The sequence below is a fragment of the Salmo salar genome, chromosome ssa16 (genome assembly GCF_905237065.1).
Source record: "Salmo salar chromosome ssa16, Ssal_v3.1, whole genome shotgun sequence".
Lineage (NCBI taxonomy): Eukaryota > Metazoa > Chordata > Actinopteri > Salmoniformes > Salmonidae > Salmo > Salmo salar.
Window position 1 is genome coordinate 74,672,897 of NC_059457.1, and position 21,229 is coordinate 74,694,125.

General features: G+C 43.5%; 1 protein-coding gene across 1 annotated transcript; it reads left to right on the plus strand.

Annotated features, from left to right (window-relative positions):
* The first annotated feature begins 287 nt into the window (after window positions 1-287).
* On the plus strand, window positions 288-3,691 carry LOC106574593 (transcription factor Sox-1a-like). Its single transcript, XM_014150569.2, has 2 exons — window positions 288-1,710; window positions 3,047-3,691. The coding sequence occupies exons 1-2, from the start codon at window positions 724-726 to the stop codon at window positions 3,074-3,076; spliced, it is 1,017 nt and encodes a 338-aa protein (XP_014006044.1). The 5' UTR covers window positions 288-723; the 3' UTR covers window positions 3,077-3,691.
* Window positions 3,692-21,229: the final 17,538 nt, after the last annotated feature.

Sequence of the window (21,229 nt, forward strand, 5' to 3'; positions counted from 1 at the left end):
TGACTATAGATAGACCGTCTACCAATTATAATGATGTAATCACCTGGCTATGAAATGCATATGTAGACCTAGCCTACATTCATTCTTGTATAACCAATCAATGTCATTCTCGACATAAGCTTTGTTTTGGAAAGGGGGGGGGGGGGGGTCACACTGTTGACCGCGCGCATCTGTTTGGGGGAATTTTGGTCTAAAACTGTCCCTTTCCCTATGCATTATCATCACGGCCATAATCTTTCTAAAATAACCAAACTTGTCAAAGTAGGTTATTATTATTTACGTTCCCTTATGGGAGTTGGAGGTAACCCACTGCTTGCGGGTGAGTAGCTCTAGCCCTCCTATGTCACCTGACCGCGAGACTGCATGCAAATCACGCCTTTCCTAAAGCCCCATTGGCCACCACCACCTCATTTAGTCGCTGTCAACGCGCATCATATGGGTAAGCTCCGTAACTTTACTACTATAGGCACAGAAAGTAGCTCAAAGAGACGCTTTTCATCGAGCTGGATGTGGAAAAAACAAGAGAAGAAAACGACTAAGACAGAGAAGGAAGGAAAAGTTTATCGAAGTACCTTTTACTTTGGATTGTATTTCTTCGTTCCATTTTTTTATATTTTTTTTCCGGGAGGGTTGATTTGCGCAAGTGACGGTGTGTGCCAGCAGTGTGGAGGTGCCGTGACTGAATGTTTCCGTGTATTGGTTGAAAAAGTTAACGCCAGGTGAATGTATAGTATGATGATGGAGACTGACCTACACTCCCCAGTGCCCCAAACGAACACGAATTCGGGGCACACGGGAGGATCAAACAATGGGAACAAAGTCAACCAAGACCGCGTAAAGAGACCGATGAACGCCTTCATGGTTTGGTCCCGGGGCCAGCGGCGGAAGATGGCTCAGGAGAACCCCAAAATGCACAACTCCGAGATCAGCAAGCGACTCGGCGCCGAGTGGAAGGTGATGTCCGAGGCGGAGAAGAGACCGTTCATCGACGAGGCGAAGCGGCTACGAGCTATGCACATGAAGGAGCATCCGGATTATAAATACAGACCGAGACGGAAGACCAAGACACTGTTAAAAAAGGACAAATACTCTTTGGCCGGTGGGCTGCTCACCGGGACAGGGGGTGGGGGTGTCGGTCTAGGGATGAGCCCTGGTGTCGGACAAAGGTTAGACAGTCCCGGGGGTCACGGGGGTGCGTCTGCTGCCAGCTACGCGCACATGAACGGCTGGGCGAACGGTGCGTACTCGGGGCAGGTGGCTGCAGCTGCGGCGGCCGCGGCCATGATGCAGGAGGCTCAGCTCGCCTACAGCCAGCACCCCGGCAGCGGGCACCACCACCACTCACACCACCACCACCCGCACAACCCCCAGCCCATGCACCGCTACGACATGTCGGCCCTCCAGTACAGCCCCATCTCGAACTCTCAGGGCTACATGAGCGCCTCTCCGTCCGGCTACGGCGGGATCACCTACACGCAGCACCAGAGCTCTGGTGTCGCCTCGTCCGGGTCGATGGGCACGCTGGGCTCTCTGGTGAAATCGGAACCGAGTGTGAGCCCTCCCGTCTCTACTCACTCGCGCGCCCCGTGTCCCGGGGACTTGAGGGACATGATAAGCATGTATTTACCGACGGGGGAAGCTGCAGGTGACCCGTCCGTTCAAAGTAGACTTCACGCGCTGCCGCAGCACTACCAGAGCTCCACGACAGGGGTAAACGGAACTGTTCCATTGACACATATTTAGAAAGAGAGAGAGAGAGAAAAAAAACATGACTGCGATACCGCAACAAAATCACATAACCAAATATTTACCTCTTTTAGAATGTTGCTATCTTTTTTTGTACAGGCTATTGGTTATTGTACATTGAAGGCGAATATCTTAATTTAAAAAAACAATAAGAATACATTAGACAAAATGAACTTTTTCAGTGGGGTATTGTCTGTCCACGTTTATGAAACGCGAGTAGGCCTAATTGCGCATTGGGTTTACATGCTTTCTAACTGATGGGGATGCCAAGTTTTGAGACGATTTAGGTTGTGAAGTATTTACATTTTCTGTGGAAACATAACCGTTAATAAGGACATTTAAATGAGATAACCGTGTGATTAGAATGAATGTGGAAAATGTTTTTAAAAGTTTACAAGATTTCCATTCATTTCACGTTTTCTCTTGTTTGTAAACACGTGGGTTACTGTATCTGAACCATTTGTTTTTGTTGTTGTAAAAAAAGAAATCATGTAAATTGTGAATAAATACTAGATGAGATTGATAAGCAACTGTAAATAATTTACTAAATGCAATTCTGCCAGGAAATAAAACAATTTTGCGTTGAAGTATGAGTTAAATAAATTTCCCAGATGTTTCACTGGTTATGGAAAAACGTGTTAGTTTCGTTACTTTGGATTGTATAGGTTTTCTACTTGACACAGTATGAGTTAACAATGTTAAGGCTAATTAATATTTATATAATTGACGGCAGATTAACAAGTTATATAACAACAAATCTACGAGATGCTGGCTCTAATGGTTGTCTGTCTAAACCAAAATCGGGTTAAAACTGACTGAAAAGTGACTGAAATCGAGTAGATTACATATGGCAAATATGCTTAAATAAGGATGAATTAGTAATGGTGGACGTAATTACTTGTCACACAACCTTGACGGTTTGGTGCTCGGTTTAAGCACGAGACAGGACATCAGACAGGGTTATAGGCCTATACATGAATTTATTTGGAAGTGCAGCAGCAATAGCTTTAATGATAATATCATGTATCATATCAGTATTCAGCATGTTTTGGAATAAATATGCTCGGATATGTGATAACTGGTTTGGTCTACTGAATTACGATAGGCCCACTAGCGTTTTAATGCTCATAAAGTGTTTATATATATATACATATAATGTAGCATATCATTATTATTAGCATGTCATTACTAGCATTATGCTATTGTTATTAATATGACTGATTAATCAAATAGCTGTAAAATATATATCAGATGCTCTTTGAATGTAATTTAATAATATATCATATATCTTTCGTTTTAGTACCTAAAGAAAAGGACGACGTTGTGGTAGTCGCGAGGAAGGGAACAAGACAGGCTCGAGTCACAACACCTGTTGACTTGGCTAATGTCTCGTGGGAGGAACTTCGTCTCGTTCGACTAATGTTTTGATTTTCTTTTTTTTAAACGGGCTTCTTTTGATTCTCTGTCCGGTCACATCTTTTTTGACCAACAGGAAGACGCTCCCGCCATCGGTCAACACTAGTTAGGCCTACTGATGACAGAATCACCCCTTTTAAAATAAGTTATCTGACTGTCTGTTTTTGCTCTTCTAATATCCCATATAATTTGCCTAATAATGTAAACTTAATTGTGGACCAATTGTGATGATTTGACATGTGCGTTCTGGCTATTTGTTGATCATGCAATATAACTATGAATACCTTTTTTCATATTCCCTTTTTCATGTTTGTCATTATACTCATAAGTTAACTCACAATATTTCAGTCATTTCCACATCTCGTCATGTGCGTAAAGATTTTACTTTTCATGGACATAATTATTATTTTCAAGAAAGTACAAAAACACTTGTATTGGTCTAAAATAATCTCATAAACTATAATATTCAAATGAGGGAATAAACGAAATGAGGGAATAATCTCTGCTCTCATTTTATTTCATTCATTTACATTGAACTTTCAGAAAGCGTTGTTATTCAAACTTTTCCAGCACTTGTTGCAATTTTGATGTAGATGACAGACACAAACTGGAAGAATCTGTCCGCCAAGCTGGAGAAACATAGGCCCAATATCATTAACTGAAGGTGCAATCTGCAATGGCATTCTTTTTACATCTTGTTGGTAGAGAATTTTCAGACTTGCGTCATATTGACCTTTGATACTCGTTTCCCCCATGATTTTTGTTCGCGGTCCAATCAAGTAAATTCATTGAAAAGTGAGAGGATTACAAATGAGAAGTAAAGATGCTTATTTTGTCAATGATGCTTTCTTTAGAGACGGGGATCTTGGACGCAAGGCTTGCTCCCAAATTAATCCAAATTCAATGAAATGTGAATGGATGCAGATACAAAGAATATACAATTATTCATTGGTCATTTAATTAACATTCTCAATTTATCCTTGCTCACTGCTTCAGCGTATATACGAGAGACGCTGTAAAGGCGCACGTGGAAAAAATCCTTTCAGCTTCAGCTAAATCTGCCTGGAGATCTGGTTGACATTTCTTGTCCTATAGGCCTACCTCGGCAATGAAGTGTGAAGTTTTAAGGGGATAGACATAACAAGTTAACAATCGATTAGAGCGGAGTAACTGATCAATAATCGGTGTGTATATCTTCATTTACTCCGTGCGTACTCCTTTTATTTCATTTTGCAAACACATGAGTGAAGTTGATGATTGAATCAGTGTGCAGTCAAGACACCATCGCACAGTGCCTGTTTGGTCGTCATGGGGGATTAGTGTTACTGAGCGGAGTAGTGGAGAGGGTTTTGTGTAAGGTAGACAAGGATTAGACGATCAGAAGAACTAACCCCGGGGTCAGAGGCAAGTCAAAGACTCTCACAATTGCGCACCGGAAGTCCGGAACCATGACGTTAGTCCGGTACCCCAAGCTTCGCCAGCCACGAAGCAAGTTGCACAGGTCCTAAACAAAATACAATATAGAAATGTGGGCAAGTTATCAAAGAAAGTATTTCAGATCGCCTTTTATCGTTTATATTATCAGATCTGGACCTTCACGCTTCAGTCCATTCGCGGCAGTGCTCTATAGGCTAATAACAGTTCAATAGCCAGGCATATAACCGTAACATTTGGCCTTTGCCTTACGGTCAATACCGAGCTGTTCATTCAAAATTATGGCTGAGAGTTGGAAAATCTAAAAGTCTGTATAAACTATTTTAGTGTATCCTACATCCCACTTCTTATACAGTGATATTTTAGATTGGATTCCTAAATATGGTGTACAAACTGGATTGTCACTCTGACAAAACATACTTAAGAAATATTCAACCAGCCCTAGTCTAAATTCAAATAATAGTATATAGACCACTGTTCTATTCAATTACCAAAGGCCATCACACTATTTATCCTCAACATTTGTTTAAGAGTTGTCTAAGAGTTGTTCTCTGGAATCCAATCTTTAACGTAATAGAGGTAAAATGCGTTTCTAAAAGCATCATCAGATACAAATGACATGTATCGATTTAAATGTTGTTCTAACCTACCCTACTTTAACCTATCCTACTACACACAATGGAATCCCCACTACATTTCATTTGAGTCTTATCGTGTATCTAAAGTAGAGACGCACAAAGACTGGAGCAAGTCCATGGACCGTTTCCAAATCCAAAATAAACGTTCTGCAAAATTTCACCCACAATAATTACCCCATTCTTTGTGAAAAGTGTGTGTGTGTGTGTGTGTGTGTGAGAGAGAGAGAGGCAGCGGAGGCCCCTGACCATTAAATCTCCCCACCACGAGGTATTCTTATCTTGTAGACACCGATACATTCAGCACCAGGAAGCCTCCAACGCGCGTTAGTATTTGCCATCCAGTAAACCCCCGATCTCTTGCACTCGGTGTCCTAAATGTGGATAATTAGCATCACTTTATCACGCCTCCGCATATTTTCTTTTCGCTCCTAAAAACCTCTTCGCTGCCATTGGTTGCCTTTCTGTCACAGGAGATTATGGAGACAGATTGCAAAAACCGAATGTGCTGAAACCAGATTAGCGCGGAATAGAAATAGCAACCGGGCCAATAAATTCCTCGCGAGGGCCTTATCGTGCAATTACACGTTGACATGTTTAACAATTTTTCAGCCTCTTAATCCTCCGCCCCTTCCAAGAGTCGACGTTTTGTGCCGTGTGTGTATGTGTGTGTGTGTGTGTATGTTCGTGTGTGCGCGCGCGCACGCTTTCTTTCCACCCTAAATAGAATCCTCTAAATGTGAAAGAAAACTGATAAATACTTGGGAAACATTTGATAACAACATTTAGGTAGTTTAGATACAGACCATATCACTGATTTGAACGCTATTCACTTAATGGGCGCATTCCAAAATAATCTCGGCCAATGAGACCCAACAAGACGTATGGGCATGTATGGGCACGTATGGGCATGAATATTGGACATCAACTCGGGTTTGCATATTGTCAGTTGACAATCTATTAGATTTCATTATATAATATCACGAAGCCCGAACATAAAGCTTCGGTCAATATTCATTTTCTTTATCGTCGGCTTGACTGACTGATATAGCCAGATACCATTATTCAAGCAACACTGACAGACAAAAGTTAAACAGAAGTATTTTAATGCGAACATTTTATGGGAACATTTTTGGATGGCTCTATGTAATGTTAGTGATTTGTTTGGTTTTATAGTTGGCCCGCCGTCTGCAGAGGGTCTTCCGCTCTTGTGAAGCCTGGGTAGAGGTGATTGTGAGCAGCTCTGCTGGAATTTGGCTGGGCCTGGTCTTGGAGCGCTGCCCCATGCTGACTCCCCATGCATTGAACGGGGCCCTCTGTGTGTGTGTGTGTGTGTGTGTGTGTGTGTGTGTGTGTGTGTGTGTGTGTGTGTGTGTGTGTGTGTGTGTGTGTGTGTGTGTGTGTGTGTGTGTGTGTGTGTGTGTGTGTGTGTGTGTGTGTGCTTGCGGTTGGAAAGTTTCACTCAGTCAACCGTGCTCTCATTGGCTTCACAAAGCAGATTACAGGCCTCAGCGAATTCCTGAAGGCAGCGAGATGCGACACAGGTGCAAGGGAGACCGGGAATCCCTCATTGGCATAGCGGGGCAACTATTGGGGACAATCCACGGGACCACACAAAAACCCTCACACTCTGTCCGAGCACAGCCGAGAGCTTGAAATGCGATGCATGGAAAGAAATTCAACTAGAGAAAGATGGCAACACTTTGAGTGTTCAGGGGAAAAAAACGTTAGTTACAGTTTAAAATGGACCATTTTTTATAGATGTGTCATCTTTCTTGCTTTTATTTTGATGTTAGGCTGCATCCACTGACTCATGAAATAATCATTTCGATAATTATATATTTCTGATAGGCATGTACTAAAGTTCATCACGTTGACAATAGCTGTATACATGTCTTGCAATTTCACGAAGCTATTTGCAAATTCCAAAATCATTCTTTTACACAGAACTCGACAATCCATGACTAGGTTCTAGTTTCATTCCAATAATGTTTTTTGGGAAATTGGGAATGTCAATGAAAGCATATTACCATTCATAACCTTTAAATGATTTAAATCTCTTTCTCTCTCTTTACTTCCCCCCACAAAATGCTCCAACGCAGTCAGCCTGTCACGGAAAGCAAAGAGCGCTAGACCTATGCCATCATGACTTTATATTCAATTAGAACAACTTCTAACTATCAATTACCGACGAAAGCCACAAAATCCCCCGGGGACCGCTAATCACCGTGACCGGTCTCAGTCGGTCCTCAGAGCCATTGAACAGTGCGGCAGGGGGACTGGGCATAATTAGGATTCTCAGCGCGTAGCCCTCCCTGGTGGAAGAATGACTGACTGTTGCCTTCTATTTGATTTTACAAGAGGCCTCTCTCTAAATGATCAAGCTATTATAGGCCTACCACGATTTCACGGCTAATCTTTCTGAAATTGTCTTTTAAAATGTCGTGTTTATTGTCGTCGTTGTCTCTCTCTCTCTCTCTTCTGCATTTGAATTACACCTACAGTTCAGAAAAGTTCGTTTTCTTTCATTCCACAATTATCGTGGATGTGATTGAAGTAAAGCATGTCGAAACACGCTGCTGCATTAGCCTTTATTGCATTATAAGCCTTTATGGAGTCAGTAACGGTTTGAAATCAGAGGTAAGGGAGAACTCCCCACTCTAACAATCTGAAGTGTCCGGATCAAGTCTAGGAGGGGGGGGTTCTAGGAGTGTTTGAAAACGCCCCAATGGGACTCCATGGAAGCGGCGGCATTTGTGAGTTTTCCCCCCTCTAAGTTTCAATGTTCATTCCGCTAAGGGAATCTGCCGAGTCCATCACCTGAGCTCCGAGCCTCAGTCACCCAGCTCAACCCCCGCCATCCTCGGGTGATTAGCGGACAAAAGAGGTTCCCCTGGACCGGTTATGGTAGTCAATCAAGCAGAACGGGCTATGCAAATGTCTTAGAAAGGCGAGAAGACGGCGAACAGTGCTCCCAATTGTTCGGCACATTTCACAGCACCACGCAGCTGCACCTCTGCGGTTGTCCGGGATTTAAGTGTTCCTACTAGGATACCCCATCCATCCTCCCCAGTCCCCACCCCAGATTGGAAGAAAGAATGAAACTATAGAATGAAACTATTAAACGTTTGATACAAAATTTTTATTTCTATTATAGGACCTATTAATCAAAATAACTACAATCAGGCTGTATAACACGTTAATGATACTTATTAGTACTTGAAAATAAATAAATAAATAATGGACAATATCCTCTATTGTTGCCTGCGTTTTATTAAACAATATGTTTAGGCCTACATGTAATTTCCCATTCTTCAAGCACAACAACTACATGTTTCCAGCATGCAGCACAGAAAACAAGGGGAATGTTAAGGTAGCCTAATGACCACTTAGGTGCTGTTCTATACAATTGCCACTAAGTAGATACTGTTCTCTCAGTTCATGTCACTCCAGGCATAAATACCCCCTTTACACCAAGCTGGGAGACCCACAGCCAGCAGGGAAAGCTCATAGAAGTAATTCTATTTCTGCTTCAATTCTTACATGGAGCTGTCCAGGTGCTGAAATTTCATATAGGCAGAGATCCCTGCAGATGCATTGTTTTAATCCCTTATCTTAAACAACATACTGGCGATGACATTTTCCAATTCTGATTCTGATTTTAATTCTGTGAACTAAGAGCTTTTGGGTTATTGTTTCTTTATGGAAAGGCAAACCTTTGCATCGAAAAGTAAATTATGATAAGAAACGTGTGAATCTGTCAAATAAAATAATGATACAATAAGGTGTAGGAGTGGAAGATTGAATGTTTCAATGTGGAGTTCATTCAAATCAAACCAACTGCTGCTCCAAGTGCCTATAGGCCAGGCCCAGCCAGCATGAGGCTCTCTGAGAAGCTGCTCCATGTGCCTATAGGCCAGGCCCAGCCAGCATGAGGCTCTCTGAGAAGCTGCTCCATGTGCCTATAGGCCAGGCCCAGCCAGCATGAGGCTCTCTGAGAAGTTGATCCACTTTTCAAAAACTATACCTGACCAAAAAAGTCGAGCATTTATCCCAACGTGAACACAATTTGACTCACTCAGTAATCACTATTCACCCGGTCATAGGTGCTAGTGAGATGACTCGTTCTCTTTCCCTCTGCTAGCCTGCTGGAGCTATAGAGCCGGAGCTGGGTAATTTGCAGATAGCAGGTGGGTCAAACTTCACACATTTCCCTCCACGTCTTGGCCTTTTTTCTGCCATTCCCCTGTCGAGCTGCCAAAAAATAAACGGCTGCAAATTAGCGTCAATTATGACGCTGGCTGTGTAATTTAGTGGCGTTTTGACACGGAAAGCCGGCAGATGTGGAGAAGTCAGAGAGAGATGGTTCCCCTGGGGCCCTTAATTAAATCATACTAATCCACTGACCTGAGGGTTAAGGCACAGGGCAGAACTGCCTTAGTCTGCTGGAGACACTGGGAGAGGGACAGGGTGAGAGAATGAGAGGGTGGTGGGAGGTGTTGTACGTGTGTGTGTCCGTGTGTGTCCATGAGAGAGAGAGAGAGAGAGAGAGAGAGAGAGAGAGAGAGAGAGAGAGAGAGAATGTAACCGTATTTGCCTGTGTCTGAGCTTGTACAGTGCCTTCGGAAAGTATTCAGACCCCTTGACTTTTTCACATTTTGTTACGTTACAGGCTTATTCTAAAAAGGGATTAAATTGCTTATTTTCCCCATCAATCTACACATAATGACAAAGCATAAACAGGTTTATAGAAATGTTGGCTGATTTATAAAACAATGAATTAAAAAAATGTACATAAGTATTCAGACCCTTGACTCAGTACTTTGTTGAAGCACCTTTGGCAGCAGTTACAGAATAAAGTCTTCTTGGGTATGATGCTACAAGCTTGGCACACCTGTATTTGGGGAGTTTCTCCCATTCTTCTCTGCAGATCCTCTCAAGCTCTGTCAGGTTGGATGGGGACTGTTGCTGCACAGCTATTTTCAGGTCTCTCCAGAGATGTTTGATCGGGTTCAAGGCCAGGCTCTGGCTAGGCCACTCAGGGACATTCAGAGACTTGTCCCGAAGCCACTTCTACATTGTCTTGGCTGTGTGCTTAGGGTTGTTGTCCTGTTGGAAGGTCAGCGTTCTGGTGCTGGTTTTCATCAAGGATCTCTCTGTACTTTGTGCCGTTCATCTTCCCCTCGATCCTGACTAGTCTCCCAGTCCCTGCCGCTGAAAAACATCCCCACAGCATGATGCTGCCACCACCATGCTTCACCGTAAGGATGGTGCCAGGTTTCCTCCAGACGTGATGCTTGGCATTCAGGCCAAAGAGTTCAATCTTGGTTTCATCAGATCAGAGAATCTTGTTTCTCATGATCTGAGAGTCTTTAGGTGCATTTTGGCAAACTCCAAGCGGGCTGTCATGTGCCTTTTACTGAGGAGTGGCTTCCGTCTGGCCACTCTACCATAAAGGCCTGATTGGTGGAATGAGATGGTTGTCCTTCTGGAAGGTTCTCCCATCTCTACAGAGGAACTCTAGAGCTCTGTCAGAGTGACCACCTCCCTGACCAAGGACCTTCTCCCCTGATTGCTCAGTTTGGCCAGGCAGCCAGCTCTAGGAAGAGTCTTGGTGGTTCCAAACTTCTTCCATTTAAGAATGATGGAAGCCACTGTGTTCTTGGGGACCTTCAATGCTGCAGAAATATGTTGGTACCCTTCCCCAGATCTGAGCCTCGACACAAACCTGTCTCAGAGCTGTACGGACAATTCCTTCAACCTCATGGCTTGGTTTTTCCTCTGACCTGCACTCTCAATTGTGGGAACTTATATAGACAGGTGCGTGCCTTTCCAAATCATGTCCAATCAATTGAATTTACCACAGTTGGACTCTATTTAAGTTGTAGAAACATCTCAAGGATGATCAATGGAAACAGGATGCACCTGAGCTCAATTTTGAGTCTCATAGCACAAGGTCTGAATACTTACGTAAATAAAGTATTTACGTTTTTATTTTTAATACATTTGCAAACATTTCTAAAAACCTGTTTTCTCTTTGTCATTATGGGGTATTGTGTACAGATTGCAGAGGATTATTTTTATTGAATCCATTTTAGAACAAGGCTGTAACATAACAAAATGTGGAAAAGTCAAGGGGTCTGAATATTTTCCGAAGGCATTGTAAGTGTATTTGTCTGTCTGTGCGAGACTGTACGTATATTTGCCTGTGTGTGTGAACCTGCGAGTGTATTTGCCTGTGTGTGTGTGAACCTGCGAGTGTATTTGCCTGTGTGTGTGTGAACCTGTGAGTGTATTTGCCTGTGTGTGTGAACCTGTGAGTGTATTTGCCTGTGTGTGTGAACCTGCGAGTGTATTTGCCTGTGTGTGTGTGAACCTGCGAGTGTATTTGCCTGTGTGTGTGTGAACCTGCAAGTGTATTAGCCTGTGTGTGAGCCTGTAAGTGTTTGTATTAGCCTGTGTGTGAACCTGCGAGTGTATTAGCCTGTGTGTGAGCCTGTAGATGTTTGTATTAGCCTGTGTGTGAACCTGCGAGTGTATTAGCCTGTGTGTGAGCCTGTAGATGTTTGTATTAGCCTGTGTGTGAGCCTGTAAGTGTTTGTATTAGCCTGTGTGTGAGCCTGTAGATGTTTGTATTAGCCTGTGTGTGAACCTGTAGATGTTTGTATTAGCCTGTGTGTGTGTGTGAGCCTGTAAGTGTTTGTATTAGCCTGTGTGTGAACCTGCGAGTGTATTAGCCTGTGTGTGAGCCTGTAGATGTTTGTATTAGCCTGTGTGTGAGCCTGTAGATGTTTGTATTAGCCTGTGTGTGAGCCTGTAGATGTTTGTATTAGCCTGTGTGTGAGCCTGTAGATGTTTGTATTAGCCTGTGTGTGAGCCTGTAAGTGTTTGTATTAGCCTGTGTGTGAGCCTGTAGATGTTTGTATTAGCCTGTGTGTGAGCCTGTAAGTGTTTGTATTAGCCTGTGTGTGAGCCTGTAGATGTTTGTATTAGCCTGTGTGTGAGCCTGTAAGTGTTTGTATTAGCCTGTGTGTGAGCCTGTAGATGTTTGTATTAGCCTGTGTGTGAACCTGTAGATGTTTGTATTAGCCTGTGTGTGAGCCTGTAGATGTTTGTATTAGCCTGTGTGTGTACCTGTAGATGTTTGTATTAGCCTGTGTGTGAACCTGCGAGTGTATTAGCCTGTGTGTGAGCCTGTAGATGTTTGTATTAGCCTGTGTGTGAGCCTGTAGATGTTTGTATTAGCCTGTGTGTGAGCCTGTAGATGTTTGTATTAGCCTGTGTGTGAGCCTGTAGATGTTTGTATTAGCCTGTGTGTGTGTGAACCTGTAGATGTTTGTATTAGCCTGTGTGTGAGCCTGTAGATGTTTGTATTAGCCTGTGTGTGTACCTGTAGATGTTTGTATTAGCCTGTGTGTGAACCTGTAGATGTTTGTATTAGCCTGTGTGTGAGCCTGTAGATGTTTGTATTAGCCTGTGTGTGTGTGTGTGTGAGCCTGTAGATGTTTGTATTAGCCTGTGTGTGTACCTGTAGATGTTTGTATTAGCCTGTGTGTGAACCTGTAGATGTTTGTATTAGCCTGTGTGTGAGCCTGTAGATGTTTGTATTAGCCTGTGTGTGTACCTGTAGATGTTTGTATTAGCCTGTGTGTGTGTGAGCCTGTAGATGTTTGTATTAGCCTGTGTGTGAGCCTGTAGATGTTTGTATTAGCCTGTGTGTGAGCCTGTAGATGTTTGTATTAGCCTGTGTGTGAGCCTGTAGATGTTTGTATTAGCCTGTGTGTGTGTGAACCTGTAAGTGTTTGTATTAGCCTGTGTGTGTACCTGTAAGTGTTTGTATTAGCCTGTGTGTGTACCTGTAAGTGTTTGTATTAGCCTGTGTGTGAGCCTGTAGATGTTTGTATTAGCCTGTGTGTGTACCTGTAGATGTTTGTATTAGCCTGTGTGTGAACCTGTAGATGTTTGTATTAGCCTGTGTGTGAGCCTGTAGATGTTTGTATTAGCCTGTGTGTGAGCCTGTAAGTGTTTGTATTAGCCTGTGTGTGAGCCTGTAGATGTTTGTATTAGCCTGTGTGTGAGCCTGTAGATGTTTGTATTAGCCTGTGTGTGAGCCTGTAGATGTTTGTATTAGCCTGTGTGTACCCTGACATATGTTTATGTATGTGCCTCCGTGTGTTGGTGTTTGTGTGTTGAGACTGAGGCAATATGCAAATCTCAGGGAGGGGATTTGCCTAACCAGAGAACCATGCTTGTTAGTGATACCCTGGCTAAAGATTTTCACAAACACCCACCTCCTTGATCCACTTTCATAGTTATTATTACACTGTCCGCACAGCGCTGAGGGAATCTTCACTGGCAGCGCTACACCTCGGATCCATCCGGGATTAAACATGTTGGTGGGAACAGTCAGGAGGTATTTACGTTTTCTCATTATAGCTTTATAATCTGACTCCTCGCTGTATAAACAACACACACATAGGCTTAGTCAGCCCAGGCAGTACCCCGATACTGTTTTACATCCTCTTCCTTTTCCATCTAGCTCATTTCTGACTTGGAGAGGATCCAATGGGATTTTACTACACATTCTGGATTTCTTCTTGTATGGACATAACTATAGAACAATATATTTTAGCGCAAATCGTGGCTAAAAAGGAAATCACAAATGAATGTAATATGCGATGTGTGAGTTTGTACCCACTCCTCTTTTCAGAACCGAACAAACGACTGATCTTGAAATGTTGCTATTATGGAAGATGTGTAATCATGCTGCTGCAGTCAGCAGCTCCAGTAACTTTACACTGTTGTGAGTGGGACAATGTTTTAAATGCCCTAAACTCAGGTTTTATAAGCCCATATAATAGAGAGTAAAGGAATCTGTTATAATTGTCTTATTCAGTATAGTTTTTATCCAAATGCAAACTAATAAATTAAACTGAATAACTAAATGAAATAAATGTATTCATTCTTTACCTGTATGTTATTACATTTGATTGCATATATATTTAATCATTGTGTGTGTGTGTGTGTGTGTGTGTGTGTGTGTGTGTGTGTGTGTGTGTGTGTGTGTGTGTGTGTGTGTGTGTGTGTGTGTGTGTGTGTGTGTGTTGGGGAATAGCCATCCAGTGTATCAGCATATACAGAGAATGTACGTAACACATCAAAAGGCTGTCTGGACCTCTTTAAATCCACCTATCACATCATTAGGATCTTTTTGTTTACAAAGCCCTGCTCCACAAGCTTCCAACTTACCTAACTTCACTGTAAAGATTTAAAATGACAAGTTATCAAAGCCGTTCACAGGGTTGGTTTACTCTGGAGACTCTTTTGGTGTCTAGAGAGTTAGGTAAATCAGCCTTTCACTTCCTTGCACTCTATGTTTGGATTCATTTCCAAAAGACGTTTTGATTGGATGCTTTGGTGTTTCTAGGGCAATTCAGACAGCTGACAGAGGATTTTTATAATGCTGAATGTGTTTGTTTTAAATGACTGTGTTTTGCATCTTAATGTGTATTTAATGTGTTTATTGTGTATATTTATGTATCTACTGTATAGTTGCCTACTGATGTGTTCATTTTTGTATTGTGCAGGGCTTATTTGCAAAATAGACTTTAGTCTCAATACGAGTTCCCTGTTAAAATAAAGGTCAATAAAATACACATTGACACTGGAATTGCCACAATTGATCCACATTCTAGTCAGCAAAACAACACTATAGCCAGCAAATGAAATCCAAGGTGAGTGTATGGTGAGAGATTCAAAGGGACATACACAACAAGGCTACCCATCCCTGTAGCTGTGGGGAGTTATCACACAACAGCAAAGTGTTTAGAAATGCCTTAAAAACCATTTGAAGATGTATTATTGGTTCCTCCATTGCTGCCAATGGAAGCCCAATGTGAAGTACATGGGTGTTTTTTTACATCTCCAAATTCCCAGCGTTGCTAAGGTGCTTTGGGGAAAGGATTAGACAGTGCTGGCAGAGGGGAGCAAGCCTTGCTGATTTCCTACCAGCAAGAGGAGACAAAGAAGGAAGGAGAGAGAGGAGGAGGAGAAGAAGTGAGGGGGAATGAAGGGAGCAAGAAGAACAGGTTGTATAAACATGAGTGGAGAAGAGAGAACAGAGCGACTCTAAACAGGAATTAACTCAGAGGAAAGGAAGGTTTCACCGTCTCACCACCAACGGTGTGAGACCTGTCACCGCACGCGCACACACATACACACACACACACACACACACATGCTCTTTTTACCTCTTCAGGCACTCTTACTCAAGACAATCACACACATTATTCTCTTGCAGTGACATCACAATAAGGTAAGGTCATGTAAACTGTTAGAGGTGACATCACAATAAGGTAAGGTCATGTAAACTGTTACAGAGGTGACATCACAATCAGGTAAGGTCATGTAAACTGTTAGAGGTGACATCACAATAAGGTAAGGTCATGTAAACTGTTAGAGGTGACATCACAATAAGGTAAGGTCATGTAAACTGTTAGAGGTGACATCACAATCAGGTAAGGTCATGTAAACTGTTACTGAGGTGACATCACAATCAGGTAAGGTCATGTAAACTGTTAGAGGTGACATCACAATAAGGTAAGGTCATGTAAACTGTTAGAGGTGACATCACAATAAGGTAAGGTCATGTAAACTGTTACTGAGGTGACATCACAATAACGTAAGGTCATGTAAACTGTTACTGAGGTGACATCACAATCAGGTAAGGTCATGTAAACTGTTAGAGGTGACATCACAATAAGGTAAGGTCATGTAAACTGTTAGAGGTGACATCACAATAAGGTAAGGTCATGTAAACTGTTACTGAGGTGACATCACAATCAGGTAAGGTCATGTAAACTGTTAGAGGTGACATCACAATAAGGTAAGGTCATGTAAACTGTTAGAGGTGACATCACAATAAGGTAAGATCATGTAAACTGTTAGAGGTGACATCACAATAAGGTCTATGTAAGATCATGTAAACTGTTCTACTTATCTATTTCATCATTCATCCATTTTCTCAACAGGTTAACAGACAGCACAAGTCAGAGAGCTTGTCCAGGGCCAAGGGGGTCAGACCAAGCCGGCAGGCCTCTTTGATAGGTGGAGCCCTCTCTCCCTGCAGCGTCCTATTACAGCAGGGAAGGAACTGGATATGGCCCTGTTTGTAAAACTTGACACAATGAACTTGACAGACAGACAGATTTCTCCTCTCTCCCTGCCCGTTTAGGGTTACTGTGATCTCATTATGGGGCTTGAAAGGGGACAGGTAATGCTAGCTGGGGTGGCATGGCGTGGCTCTAGCAGGGCCCCGGCCCCAAGACTTTATTCTCCAACCCAAGCCTTGATTACCTGAACCGCCCAGGCTCCATTTCAACCACTTATCTCAGCCAGAAATAATCATCTGATCAGCCACTGCCAGGGCCACAGGGGGCCACAGAGAGAGGCTGCAGGGGCATCAGGTCATTTTCCAGCAGGTTAAATACTAGCCAGCCTCAGAACCATACTGTGTAGTGATAGACAACTCATCTATACATGTATGGACAATGGCAATAACAGAGTTGGTTTAAGAACATACAGAATGAATACATAGTCTACATACAACACCCGATCTGTTTTGGATCAAAATATTACCTTGTAATGATGTGTCAGAACATTCACACTAACTACTGCATCCTTTATGTCGTCCTTACTGGCACCATATAAATATCATTCAAATTCTGTGACAGGCACCCTTACTGAACGATAACTGTGCTTTCTTGAATAGATTTGTTATTCACTTCCCAGCCGCTGTAAGTGGTGTGTGTTCTGTAACGTTCAATTGGCCGGGATGCGAAAATATCGAACAAAAACGCTACACGGAAACCACCATAACAGACATTGAAAAAAGCATATTGCATGAAAGGAAGTAGGGAAGGAGGCTTCGGGAGGGAGCATTTGAGTGTATTTTTGACCTCCCTGAGGAAAGTGGCTGAAACTCCAACCTCTCGATCGCTACAGTCCTATTCTCCTGTACCAATTTAGCAGGGCCCCCTGCATCCCTGCCTAGCCTCTAACACAGAGCCAGGGACAATAGGCCCCCACTGTGCTGGTCTGCCTGGCTCTCAGCTGCCAGGAGAAGTGCATGCTGGAGCCACAGGGACGCATTATGGACATATTATTCTGCCCCACAGTCTACCAGGGCCTGGCCCAGTGGCCCCTCATGGCCTTCAACGGCCCTCCAGCCACACTAAGTGCAGAGAAGGGAATTAAGTGACATTTTCTCCGAAGTTGTGACCTTTGTTTTTGCATTGACTCGAGCGACATTAAAAACACACAGGCACACACATACATTTACAAGTACACACACTCTCTTCCACGCATACACACACATTCTGCAAGTATACTAGAACACGGAGAACAAATGAACTATCTGAAGTGCTTATGTCTCTCTCTGTACACACAAACAAACACACACACACACACACAAACACACACAACTCCAGCACATGTTGAGCAGATTAATAAGGGGTGTATATGCAGCGTGCTGCATAGAGAGATGAAGTTAATCAACACATCTTAGTTACTCTCTGTCTGTCTGTCTTTCGTGCACCAATGAGATCCCAACTCCTCCACTCAGCACCGCTTTGCTTCCGCTGCTGCAGCCCAGATTCTGTGCCTCTCCCTGGGCTTGGCTCCCATCCACCTGGGGGATACTGGAAGCAGTCAGGCTGTGAAACAATTTCCACAGGAGCCTTCCTTCCTTCACTGGGGTGGAGGAGACAATGTTCCTCTTAGTGTGGGATACAGTCACTTCCGTCACAGTTCAACAACCAACACATTCTGGACATTTGGAGGTGGGGGGGGCATACCCAGACTTTGTGAAAATTGGTAGAATATTCTCTGAGTTGTTTCATCTACTTTTATCGTAGAGCACAGAATGGTTGTATAGAGAACATCCAGAACATTCTGGAAACTATAGCAAAGTGACCTGATGAAGAAGAGTGATTTGTAGTGATAGTCTGTTAGACAACGTTTTGACACCGTCAGAACGTCAACTTGAAAGTCTGTTGTGACCAGACTGAGAGCCAGTCTGTGTGGTAGGATTCAGACCTTCAAAGGGCATCTATTACCTCTGTCCATCTGGCTACTACTTGGCTAGGGTACACAGCTGTGTCCAGGGAATCCTCATTGGCTCCAGGTGGATTCAAAGGATCAAATAAATGACATATGGTATTCTTTCATTTCACCCCAATGTCTCTTTCCCTAAGATTGCCTTCTGATCAATCTGTCCCTCACAGACAGCCAGCCAGCCAGCCAGACAGGAGACTCACAGACAAGTCAGCCAAGACAAGACAAGACTTGATTCACACAGACTCGCTCTTTACAGCTATAAAAACTCCTCCAAACTAGAGAGCAGCTCATGTACTCTTCATCGCAGGCTAAACGAGCATCATTATCATAGGGACCGTCTTCTCTTCTCTCCGCAATTGATAGATCAGCAATCAGCCCCTGAACAGTTGGCTCCCCTCTGGCTCCGGATCATTTTGTACCTTTTAACCTCGGAGCAGAGCAGCCCCAGCTTTTAGTTTGACAGGCAGTAAGAGCCAGGAGAGTCTGTGTAATGGGATGCTCACAGCAGGGTGGATCTGCCTGAGTCTGCCTGACTGTGGCAGGGGAACAGGGGAAAGGAGAGAGGACAGGAGAGAGGGGTAGGAGAGAGGGAGAAAGGGAGAGAGGGATAGAGGGCCCTGGCTGCATAATGTCATCTGACTGCAGGAGAATATGGATCAGAGGGAAGATGATAGAGTGGATAGGTCGAGAGCTTAAAACTGGCTCCTGTGGATGGTGAATAGAAGGGCTAGATGAGATGGAGGGAGGGAAGAGGGAGAGAGCGAGATAGAGTGAGGCCGTCTCACCTCAACTCAACTCTGTGGGGCCTCCAAGCCCAGAGACGACATGGCTCTTTTGTAGTGGAAAATAAAAAGTGAGAGTGTATGCTAACCTGTCTTTCTTTTATTCTCTCTTTCTTCCTGAAGGAAAGGAGACGAGCAGAGGGATCCGTTTCATACTATGGAGATGAACCGTGGGTAGAGAGAAAGCACAGTAACAGTTCCCATGTGCTGTGAAGTAACACTATCCCCTCTTGAGTGAAGAACCCATGAAATGTACCTAAGGAGAACCACGACACAGGATGTCACCTAAAGTATTGAAACAGAGCAGGGAGTTGGAGACAGTACAGATATGGAAATGTATAGATCACCCAACGTCAAGACTGATGTGTTACTCCACAATTGGCATCTTCATAGTGCAGTGACTCTGACTGGGTAAACTCCCAGCCCCTGGCTTCTCTCTCTCTCTACACAACACTGGATCTGAGAAAAAGAGAAATATCTTTGTTTTGAATCTGATGATAACTATTTATTTTCCAAGCTGTCGAGAAAAAGTCTCCCTCCTGACTTCCTCTTGGGGGTTTTTAGACACTCCTAAAGCGGTGCAATAAAACCACGTCTCACTTTCCTCTCATCACAGTGCTACTAACACACAGCTTGACACTAATGTATGTTGGTGATAAAACATAAAGTCTCCCAGTACTCCCCTGTGACTTCCTGACTAACACAGACAGCCAGAAGAGTCCCATTCCACACTATGAATAAAATCATTTATTCTGCTTCTGTTTATCTTGTTTTGTTCTACTGCAGTATTTTGTATTTTTCTACTCCAATTTGACTTCCTAAGAAGATTAAAGAAAGTTAATTTTGTACATTTACCTTCTAGATATAAATTAGGACCACAGGAGGTTGGTGGTTCCTTAATTGGGGAGGACAGGCTCGTGGTAATGACTGGAGTGGAATCAGTGGAATGGTATCAAATACATCAAACACATGGTTTCTATGCGTTTGATGTCATTCCATTCGCTCCGTTCCGGACATTATTATGAGCCGTCCTCCCCTCAGCAGCCTCCTGTGATTAAGACCTAAAAGATACTGGAGGCCATGCATCCATTCTTTTTCTGAAAGACAAAAGGTTGGACCAACCGACAAAGAGGACTTAGTTAGGGACTACTTGGAATTGCAGTAGGCCTAGGTCCTACATCAATACATCAACACAAAGGAGTGGTCATTACATTAACTTTGATCAGGGCCACTTCCTAATTAGTGATAAATAAGACCTATGTGTATGTACGTTAAGTACCCATACAGCCTTCTAATCAAGCGCTCCCAGTTGACGGTGTTATTGTTCGATGGTAGGACCGCCGCTTGGCTTTACTGGGATCTGTTGTTCCACCACGACTAATTGCCTGATGGACGGCTCAGATAAACTCACGTTATCGGGACGTCGGGGGTGGCTGGGCTAACTACAGCCCACTCCATCTAATGAGCTGGAGGCCAGGTTGTAAAGAGAGAGTGAAGAAAGGGGTTTTATACTCCTAGACTTTATTTAGTGTGGTTATCAATTCTAATACTTATAAAGGGACAAAGACCTCCTCACCAATGTTTAGCTGACCTTTTTATGTGAGGTTATATCGCAGTTTAATTCACTTGGATTTGTTGATTTAGTCACTCTTCAACTACAGTATTTATTTGTGTAATAAACTTGATATAAAACGTTGTGTTGTTTCAGGTGGGTTGTTTAATCTGAGGTTTACCTGCCTGACTTGCATGACATTTGATGGTGATTGGCCTCATCTGTCCAGGTATCCCAGAGTTCCTGCTGTGGCCCTGGGACCGGGGCCAAGGCCTGTTAATCAGCTGTAAGTCAATCCCGTGGGCCCGGGCTGGGCGGGGGATCGTGTTCAAGCTGGTGGGGATCTGCGCGGGGATCGGCGTGGCACCAAACCGCCGACACTATTTACAAGACCAAACTTCAACAGGCTCATATTCACCGTGCTGCCGATGGGACTAGATAAAGCTGTTCTCTCTCCCAGCAGCCCAGCAGGTCAGCACTGAGACACACAGCCGCCCTGCAGGAAACTGACCCTCTTAGCTCCTGTTGCTCAACAATATACTCTATAA

Coding starts and splice junctions, on each gene's coding strand:
- LOC106574593 (XM_014150569.2), top strand. CDS start 724: ATGTATAGTATGATGATGGAGACTGACCTACACTCCCCAGTGCCCCAA. Junction 1,711..3,046: donor ACCAGAGCTCCACGACAGGG/GTAAACGGAACT, acceptor CTTTCGTTTTAG/TACCTAAAGAAAAGGACGAC.